This window comes from Symphalangus syndactylus, chromosome 1 (genome assembly GCF_028878055.3).
Source record: "Symphalangus syndactylus isolate Jambi chromosome 1, NHGRI_mSymSyn1-v2.1_pri, whole genome shotgun sequence".
NCBI classification, from domain to species: domain Eukaryota; kingdom Metazoa; phylum Chordata; class Mammalia; order Primates; family Hylobatidae; genus Symphalangus; species Symphalangus syndactylus.
Genome location: NC_072423.2, coordinates 100,738,347 through 100,748,143, shown reverse-complemented (window position 1 = coordinate 100,748,143; position 9,797 = coordinate 100,738,347). Strand labels below are relative to the sequence as shown.

At 58.7% G+C, this 9,797-nt stretch overlaps 2 protein-coding genes across 5 annotated transcripts in view; one reads left to right on the top strand and one right to left on the bottom strand.

Annotated features, from left to right (window-relative positions):
• Nucleotides 1-9,797, top strand: part of KCNQ1 (potassium voltage-gated channel subfamily Q member 1) — a 404,394-nt gene that overhangs the window by 138,589 nt on the left and 256,008 nt on the right. For 2 of the 4 annotated variants that reach the window (XM_055271764.2, XM_055271779.2), the window contains 3 exons: nucleotides 461-556; nucleotides 2,778-2,900; nucleotides 3,926-4,067. In XM_055271764.2, coding sequence (XP_055127739.2) covers nucleotides 461-556; nucleotides 2,778-2,900; nucleotides 3,926-4,067 — 361 coding nt within the window. The remainder of the gene's footprint in view (nucleotides 1-460; nucleotides 557-2,777; nucleotides 2,901-3,925; nucleotides 4,068-9,797) is intronic. The other 2 variants (XM_055271769.2, XM_063635939.1) reach the window with 1 other exon arrangement.
• Nucleotides 1-9,797, bottom strand: part of LOC129479150 (collagen alpha-2(IV) chain-like) — a 122,155-nt gene that overhangs the window by 4,229 nt on the left and 108,129 nt on the right. The window contains exon 2 of the transcript XR_010119964.1: nucleotides 7,533-7,641. The gene's annotated coding sequence lies outside the window, so the exon portion shown is untranslated. The remainder of the gene's footprint in view (nucleotides 1-7,532; nucleotides 7,642-9,797) is intronic.

Below are 9,797 nucleotides of genomic sequence, written 5' to 3'. Positions count from 1 at the left end.
TCCCTAGCTTCTGTGTGGGTCCTTTGCATCCCATCAGCCGTTCTGGGTGGGTCCTTTGCATCCCATCAGCCGTCCTTGGGTGAGGCGGCAGCAGTGGTCCTCCTCAGCTGAGGACTGCCTTCTCACTTGCGACCCCCATCCCAGTGGTATGACCCCTTCCTGCGCACATACAGATGGACCAGCCCACCTGGTCCCCAGAATGCTCCCTGGGAATGGGTTAGAGAGGCTCCAGCCCTGCCCCATGGGACTGGGCCCCTTGCTGGATGAGCCCTGGGGTATAAGTTCTGCCCCCCATGCTGGCCCAGGACAGGCAGGCTGGGCCCGAGGTGGGACTTGGGGGGACTTCCAGCACTGACCATGCCTGGCCTTCCCACAACGGTGACCGGCAACCACGTCCTGAGGCTGCACCCAGCTGGCAGTGGCCTGTGTGGACGGGAACCTCTTGCCCATTCCTTCCCAGGGGATTCTTGGCTCGGGGTTTGCCCTGAAGGTGCAGCAGAAGCAGAGGCAGAAGCACTTCAACCGGCAGATCCCGGCGGCAGCCTCACTCATTCAGGTGCGGTGCCTGCAAGGCCCTGGTCACTGTCATTTTGGTCACTGTTATTGTTGCATCCAGTCCTCACGGCCACCTGTCGGAACCACCACTGGCCTCTGCATCAGCCTGGCTGGCCTATGGGGCGTAGTCTGCTTGTGGAAGCCTTGGCTTCTGTGGTGATAGGGTGAGCATGGGGCATTGGAGCCTGTCTTCCTCCAAAGCCACTCCCATCAAGGGCCATGCCGTGTGGGCTGGAGAGGAGGCATGGCCGTGGCCATGCCAGGAGTGGATGTGGTTGGCTCTGAGGCTCCCTTGCGCTCCCGTTCTCCCTCCCACTGCACAACAACCTGAGGACTGAGTCTGGGAGTGGGGTGGCCAGGTGATTGTCCCCAAGGGAGGTAGGACCCAGCGGTGCAGTTGGTGCCTTCTGGAGGGCCTGGCATCCCTCAGGGCTCGGGAGGCCCTGGTGCCTGGAGGTGAGGACTGGCGATGCCTGGCATGGGCCTCCCTCTGGGCTCACAAGGCCAGTGGGCTGGGAAAGGCAGAGCCCTGGAGCAACAGGGGCAGGAAGGTTCTGGAGGCGGGTGGGGAGGCAGGCAGTACCAAGCTCTGGGATGCTGGGCTCTGGCTGTGTCACTCTAGGCTCTCCAGGACCCACCAGAGAATGGGACTGCTCTGTTAACATAAGCAATGACTTAGCACAGGAGCCACTTGAGAATTGCGTCCCTGTGGGTCTCGTTGGCCACTGCAGGGCCAGGGCTGCCCTGAGGAACAGCTGCTGAGGTGCCCAGAGGGTAGGCATTGCCAGGTTGAATGACAAGTGCCTGCTGGGTATAGGGCCTCCGCCTAGTGCAGTGGCTGGGAGCACAGTGTCAGTTCCTCTGAGCACACTGGGCCTGATGTCCCCCAGGAAGACCCAGGGCCTGGGCAGCCCCTGCTGGCTGGGGTCCCCCCTGCAGTCCTCCTGAGCTCGCTGCCCCAGGCAAGGCCCAGGCTGTCAGGGGCCAGTCGCAGTCCTGCTGGGCTCCTGGCTCAGCCATCGGGGGGCTGTGCGCTCCCACCCTCAGCTGGTTTTATAGCTTCACAGTTTCTCCTTCCTGGGAGACTGTAAATCAGGCCCGTAAACCTGCCTTGGTCTCAGCATGAGCATGCTGGCCGCCCACGCCTGGCAGGGGACCACATTGGATTCCTGGTCCCACTCCCTGGGAACCACAGGTCCTGTGAAAGGGGGCTCCCTGGGAAGCTGCACACACTGTGGTAGGACTGGAGTGGGGGCCCCAGGTGGCAGGCGTGCACAGGAGCAGGGCAGGGGTCGTGGGGTTTGCCAGGGTTGGGGGACCACGTGGAGTGCTCAGCCTGTGTGTGTAATGCTCGGGCCTTGGAAGGCTGGGCTTGTGCCCTTGCCTGCCTGTCCCTGGGTACTGGATGGCAGTGAGGGCTGCAGGTGCCCCTCGCCAGCTGCTGTGTCTATCTGGGGCTGTCACCTAGGAGCCCACCAGTGTGGGGGGACATTCTCCACTTGGCCCTCTCTTAGGCTCATGTGGCCAGTGATGACAAGGCCACCAGGACATGTCCTCATACAAGGCCCTGGGAGCCCCGCCTGCCCACCTGGACGCTGCACAACTGTCCCCCGCCGAGTCCCCTGCGATAGCGTCCCCTCCTCCCACCCTTCCCACATGGTGCTGCCATGGGGTCTCTCTGAAATGCTGGCTTCAGAGCTGCACCCATGTGCCATCAGAGGCTCCCCCAACTGCAAGGTGGCACTCACAGGCCTCTAGGAGAGACCTCACCTCCTGCCAGCCCTAGGGACCCTCCCTCTCCCTGCCCCCTGCTCAGCACCTGCAGGTCCCAGGCGACCCCTCTTTCTCAGCCCTTCCTCACTGTGTGGCCGCTGGTTGCCCATTTCCACATTGGTCTCCTATGCGACACACCTTTGTGAGTCTCGCCTTTGGCTCAAAGCTGGCTTGGGGCCAGTAAAGACCTTTGTGGCGTCCTAGCTATGGGTAACAGTTGGCCCATGAGGTGGTGAGCTGCCTGGCACAGCAAGGGACCAAGCCAGGCTGCCTGGGCAGAGGGTCTGGGAGCTGGGACCATGTCAAGCCTGTAACTCTGAGGTCCCAGACCCTGCCACCCAGAGGGGAGGGGCCGGGCCTGGCGAACAGGGAGGGGGAGCTGTAGCTTCCATAAGGGCCCCCACTGGGTGGCTCAGCAGGTGACAGCCTCTCCCCCTGCCCGACCTCAGACCGCCTGGAGGTGCTATGCTGCCGAGAACCCTGACTCCTCCACCTGGAAGATCTACATCCGGAAGCCTCCCCGGAGCCACACTCTGCTGTCACCCAGCCCCAAACCCAAGAAGTCTGTGGTGGTGAGTAGCCCACCTGCCACCAGGGCAAGGCCTTCTTGCTAGCAGGTGGGGAGGCCGTGGGGGCCACAGCACAAGGCTGGGATCTCACCATGCATTTGGTCTGGTGCAGCCTGTGTCAGGGAGTCAGCATCCTTCGGGACACTGGGCTATACACCTGATACTAGGTTCCTGCCATCCCAATGTCCCCCGACTTGGGGGTATGTAGGACCGGTCATTCCAGGGCCAGGGCATGAGAGCTCCAGAGATAGAGCTCTGGGAGCAGGACGGGCTGGAAAGAAGGCTCTTCAGAGGGCCTCAGGGTTGGGCTTTCCATGCGGGGTGCAGCGGGTGGTGAGCAGTGGGCAGGGGGCCGCGCACAGTGGGTGGTGGCAGGGGAACAGCAGGGGAGGGAGGCGATGCAGGGGTGCAGCGAAGGGGGTCTGGAGGTCACAGGGCAGTGGAGTTTGGCAGGCGCCGGGCAGAAGTCTTGTGACATGGCTGGGGTCATAAGAGGGGTTGGGGCTGACGCTGGCATGGTTCCCCTTCCTGCCCCGTGCCCACACCCTCTGTGGAGAGACCTGGCCTTCCCAGTTTCCAGCTGCCAGTGGAGCCTCCTTGCCGACTGTTACCGGTGCTGGAATGTTCCCCCAGATTTCCACACAGCCTGCTCCTTCACTTCAGGCGCCCTCTTCATGCCCTGCTGGCCCCCCGCCTGTTCCCCCGATATGCATTCACCCCTACTGGTCACAGCCTCCATTACCACCTCCACTGGCACCATCTTGTACGTTTGTCTGCTTCCTGCTGTCCTGTTAGCGAGGCCATGAGCTCACAGGGCAGCACCTGGGCCAAGCCCCCCATGTCACCCCCAGCAGCCCTGCCCTGTCTTCTCTGTGTGAGGACACTGGAGCTGGCCCCAGGCCTCAGGTCCCTGTCCGGGTGTATGTGGCGGGGGCTGGGCTCAGGGTGGCTGCACAGGTACTCTGGGGCCAGCGTAGGGCCTGGCAGGTGATGTCCAGGAACCACTAATCTGTTGTCTGTTTTTTTAGGTAAAGAAAAAAAAGTTCAAGCTGGACAAAGACAATGGGGTGAGTCCTGGAGAGAAGATGCTCACGGTCCCCCATATCACGTGCGACCCCCCGGAAGAGCGGAGGCTGGACCACTTCCCTGTCGACGGCTATGACAGTTCTGGTGAGAACCCCTCAAGCAGGTGTGGGCTGCAGGGCTGGGAAGGTCACTGCCTTTTTTGGGAGCCCGAGCAAGCCAATGAGTTTCTCCCTTGGGTTGTGGTCTCTGATAACGAGGTATGAACAGACAGAGGGTGGAGCTTCTAGAAACTTCTGTAAACCTTCCAGCTGCCTTCCCCTCAGAGTCTTCCCAAGGAGGGGCTGGCCACGCCTTCTGTTGCGAGAGGAAGCCTGGGCAGGTGATGGGATGGGTCAGCTCCATCCGGCTGTACTGAGGGAAGGCTGCGTTCCTGATGCCAGCTGCCTGGCTTCCTCCCAGCTGAGCCCATGGGCTGTGGTTGGAAAGTGGCTAGGGTGACCTCTGGGCCCACTGGCAGGGAGGCCAGAGGTAAGGGGTCTGGGGATGAGGCCCTGGAGGAGCAGCACTGGGCCTGGGTAAAACGTGGGGGGCCTGACGGGACAGACCCTTCTCATGCAGCCCAGGGGCCCTGAGTCTGTGCATGATGGTGTGGCTCGGATCTGCGTCCCTCCTCTCACCCCTGCAGTGGGGGCTGGGATGAAGCTACCTTCTGTGGGACCTGACAATTGGATGGTAGACCTGTCTAGGGTTTACATGTCTTCCATCCTTGGTGAGGGGTTTTACCCACGTGAACTCGTAAGCGTGGCTCTTTGACAGACGTGGAGAGTGAGGCCCTGGAGACTGGGCTTGTGTGCTCCAGCCACATGGCAGGAACACAGCAGTGCCTGGTTGTGGCCCCCCCACGCCTCCTGCCAACTTCTGCTGTTCCCAGAAGTGCAGCTGGCTGAGCGCATACACAGCAGGTGACCTGTGGTGATGCCAGGGCATCAGTGCTTGGCCTCCCCACACTGCTCCAGGGCAGACCTGGCCTCCTGGCTGCATCAGGAGGCACACATGATGCATCCGTCATCTTGGGACCAGTTTTGAGACAAACATCCTGTAGGGCAGGACCATGAACTGGGCAGCTCTACAGAGTGTGAGGGGCTGGAGACCTCATGCTCACTGGCCACGGATGCCACGGATGCCCTTGAGAGTTAGAGGTGGAAGGGACCCCACTTCTCCCTGGGAGCTCCAACTTCTCTCACATGTGACTTCAATGCCCACTTCTGGGGACTGATCCCAAACTGCCAACTTCTCTAGCAGCTCTCTTAAAACCAAATGTGAAGGATTCTGGCTTTTTCTGTCTCTGAGCCCAGTGTGGGGTATTTGAGATAGCTGTGCTGCCACCAGGACAGGGGCGTGCCCCTTGTCTTCCCAGGAGAAAACACAGCGAAGCCTGTTTGCTCCCTAGTACCTCGTGCAAAGCTGCCATCTGTGGCCGTGCTCGCTGTTTCATCTGAGGCAGACATAGTGGTGACTGTGTTCTGATACAAAGATGGCACTTGCTGGATGCTGCACTGCAGCACCAATGCAGAGGCCCTGGCAAATGTTCGCAGAAGCCCCTGTCCCAGGGCATGGTCCCCCTTGGAGGAAAGGGGCACCTGTTTTGAAAATACTTGGTTATTATGGTGCCAGAAAGAAGCACTAGGTTAGGCCCCACGTGAAACAGTGGCCTTGCCCTCCCAGCATGGGAGAGCCCTCATCTTCCAGGTGGTGGGGGGAGCACAGCATTTGAAGCCCACTCCCCTTTGACCACTTGCTGTTGTCCAGACAGACATCACGCACGTGGGCCTTGCATTGGTTCCTGCTCACCTTGTTGCTGCTGGCCCGGTTTCTGCTCCTTGAAGTCTCAGCCCCCTTCTTCCATGACTCCAAGGCATGTCCCTCTAAGGAGGCTTGACCCCACCCTGGAGGGACTGCTCCCCACTCTCCCTGCCTTCCATGCCCCATGGGAGGGCTCCACGTGGCCCAGTCCCTTGGAGGCTGGACCCCACGTTCCGGACTCTGGGCTGTTGGAAGCCAGGCCCTGCCTCAGTTGTGCCAAGTGGCCAGGGTTCTATGCCTGGCAGAGGAGGTGGGTCATACACCTTGCCCTCCCATCCAGGTAATATGATCCATTCCCTCCTCAGCAGCCAACCCTTTACCCTTTGGTCATTTCTGCATCCATCCCTCCCCCCTCAGACCTCTTCCCAGTGCCTGGGACCAACCCGAATGTCCCAGCTTACCAGCAGTTGTAAGGGTGCTGTCACGTCTTATGCATGGCAGAGAGGGGACAAACCCACACTTTTCGCAACCCTTTGTGCTCGCAGGCACCAGCCCAGCCCGCCAAGCTCCAGTTCATTCAGGATGGCTCACCTGCATCCCCATCTCCTTGGCAGGAGGTTGGGTGGTGTTCCCTGCCCCTTGGGGCTTTCCTGGGCATCCCATGTGGAAGTCACCAGGCAAGACCAAGTCCAGGTACCCGCTCCACTGGGCACCAGGCTCCCCGGGACTTAGATGCCATCAGGATTTGGCTGGGACCCGACCACATCTCAGTGAGCCCCTGGGACGTGCTCCCGCCTGCCTGCTGGAGCCGGCACAAAGGGCGATTGTGCCAACCAATGCCCAGTGCCCCCACAGCTCCAGATTCAGGGCTGAGACCATTGTCGCCATGCAAATGGAGGCTTTCTGCGCATGCTAACGGGCAAGTGGGCGTGGCCGGGGGCTGGGGACCCAGCCTGTGTGCGGCCTGGAGAAGCATCGCTTGCTGCTTACTGAATGCGGGGCAGCCCAAGTCGATGCTGTCCATTCAGCCTGGTTAGTGTTATGAAGTCATTAGTGCTGTCTGCGGAATGTTAATGGGGGCAAGTGTGGAGAAAGTCAGGCGCCTTTTGTGGAATGCTCCTCCACGGAGAAGATTTTTCTTTGCTGTTGGAGTTTTTTCTTTCCTAACTTGATAAGTCAGCCCAGGCTGGAGCCACCAGATTTCTGGACCCTGAGCTGTTGGCCTGGCCCCCAGGGGCCCAGAGCGATCCCTGATACTCCTGAGTCCCCTTTGCCCAGGAGGCTCTTGGAGAGCCCTGGCGTGGGGAGAAGGGGATGCTGATCCCAGGGCAGATGCCGCCCCTGGGGAAGCCCCACAGCCTCATTCCTGCAAGGCGGGTACGAACAGCCACACTGAGTCCCCTGCAAAGTCAAACCCGGGCCTCGACCTTGTGTGGCTGTGCTTTCTGTTGTGGGAACCTGCAGATTAGGCAGAAGTCCCCTTGACCCTGCCTCAGGGCTCCTACCTGTCTGCGCCATCTACCTGCACACAGGCCCCTTCAGCTTGTGCTCTTGCTGGTGCTATGCAGTGTTGGCCCCATTTATAGATGGAGAAACGGAAGGCCAGGGCCATGTGGGGAACTCCTGAGGACACCTGTGTGTCCTGACACCTCACTGAGCCTGCCAAGAGGCACAGGCAGGTATGGCAGTGGCAGACCTCAGGGGAGGTCTGGGAAGGTAGAAGGTCCCCCACGGTAGGGAGGAAGGCTGGGAGGGAGGCTGGGAAGGTAGAAGGTCCCCCACGGTAGCATCAGAACACAGACTAACCTGCAGCAAAAATGGGCTGTGTGGTCCCTGCAGAGCAGCCTCACTGAGGGAAGGAACCAGCCTTCATCCCACGCGGCAGGGCCCGCTGCCGCTCTGCCAACCTTCTGACCTGGGTGGGGGGGGAGAGGAATGTCAGCAGCCGCCCAGCCCGAGAGCCAGAGCACAGCAGGGGCTGTCCAGCCTAGCCCTAGAGTCTTTGCAGTGAAGTGTCACAGACTGCTCATGAAGGATGCATGGGGACCCAACCGCATGCCACTTGGCTTGCCAGTGTCAAAGGGACTGGGGACCTGCGAGGATGTGGTGGCCATTGTCCGTGCCCAGCCTAGGGATCCTGACACTCACAGCCTGGCTGCTGCTGCCTTGGGGGTCCTGAAGATCCTCTGTATACTTGTGGGGTGGGGGCAGACACACAGGCAGCCTCCTGCCCAGAGGGTCCAAGCGGGCATGGGCCATCCACATCTGCAGGTCAGAAGAGGCCTGGGCTGGAGCCGCATCCTGGCCATCCTGCCTCGCTGTCCCTGCCTCAGAGCCGCTGTGTTCACGCTGCCTGGAACTGTCTTTCCTGGATCCCAGAAGTCCTTAAGGAGCCACCTCCAGCGTTCACTGCCTACCCCACCCCCCTCCACTCCAGTTGTCTCCACAACCAGGTCACCACTGACCAGGTTGTCCAGTCCCCTCCTCACAGGGGAGTGGCCCTTTGTCTTTCACCACTGATCCTTCCCGAGCCGGTACCATGCCTAACCCATGGTGGGTACACAATAAAAATGCAGGACTGTGCCACCGGGGTTTTGTCTTGACAAAGGGGCTGGAGGCAGGTTGTCAAGCAGGGCTGGCCGGAGGTGGCCTCCTGAACACCCCTAGGAAGCCAGAGGAGACTTCCCCAAATTCACTGGTCCTGGAGGCCGCCTCAGAGGCCTTTTGCTGCTCAGAGAACACTGGGCTGGAAGGTCGTGGTCTGTGACGTAGGATCTGGCAGCACGCACCTTTCCACCTGGCCTGGAAGTGATTCTGAAGGGCTTCCGGGGAGGCATCTTCAAAACTGTGCCTGTGTGTGTCACCACGTGTTTGCCAGGTGACCTGGGACTATTGTGTGGTTTCCCGTTTGCAAAGTGGGGCAGCGTGCTGGAGGAGCATGCCTCACGTACCCAGAGGTCCCCAGCGTGGCCTGGAGGCTCATCGTTCACACTCGTGTGTGTGCTTTTTGGAGGCATGCGTCATGGAACAGCCTCACCTCTCACTTCTGCACTTGTGAGCCTGGTTCTCACAGGGTCAGGCTGTAGCCTCCTCCTGCTGCCGGCTCGGCGTCCTCAGCCCAACACACCAAGCCTGGCCTTTCACCCACTCCTCCATTCAAAGCTATGTGTTCTGATTGTGTATTTCTGGTGGCTGCTGCAGGATTAAATCCTGAATGCTTTGCCAGTTGAGATCAAAAGTCACCCCAACTCCTCCGGAACCTCACTGGAACCTCGCGGTGCTCCAGATCATACTGTCTCCTGCCGTTTCCTGGGTCTTTGTTGCCTAGTGCTTTGGTTTTGTCTTTTAAACAATCCTCTTTTTGTTGATGCTGCGTACATCTAGATATTTACTCACAGACTTGCATTTTTCTGTCTCACCGTTTGGATTTAATTTCCTTTTTCCTGAAGTCTGTGTTTCCTTCAGTGAAGGTAAACTCTCAGTTTCTGTTTGTCTGAAATATTTTTATTTTGGCTTTCTTCTTGGATGATGGTTTCATTGGGGGGAAAGTTACAGGTTAATGTGTACATTTTGTCTGAAGACTCTGGAGCTATAACACCGCAGTCTCCTGGCTTCTGTGGGTCATCAGGCTAATTGATTTTCCTTTGTAAGTGACCCTCCCTACCTCTAGTGACTTCAGAAACCTTCCTTTTGACTTTAGTGTTCAGAAGTTTCAATGTACTGTACCAAGGTGGTGGATTATTTTTATTTATCATGCCTACAATTTGTTGTGATTCCTGAATCTGAGGGTTTATGTCTTTCATCAACTGTGGAAAGTCAGTACCATTATATTGTAGAATATTGCCTCCCCTAATGCTTCTGATCTTTTCCAGAAACTTCTATTTGACCATCTCATTCTCTTCCTCAGCTGTCTCATAGATTTTCTATCTCTGTCTCCCTCTGCTTCATTCACAGAATTTTCTATGCAATTTCTAACTCTTGAGAAGTTTCTGTTCCACTGCTTTATCCACCCACTGAGACTTTCAGTTATATATTTTTTCCATCCCTATAAATCCTTGTATGTGGGTTTAA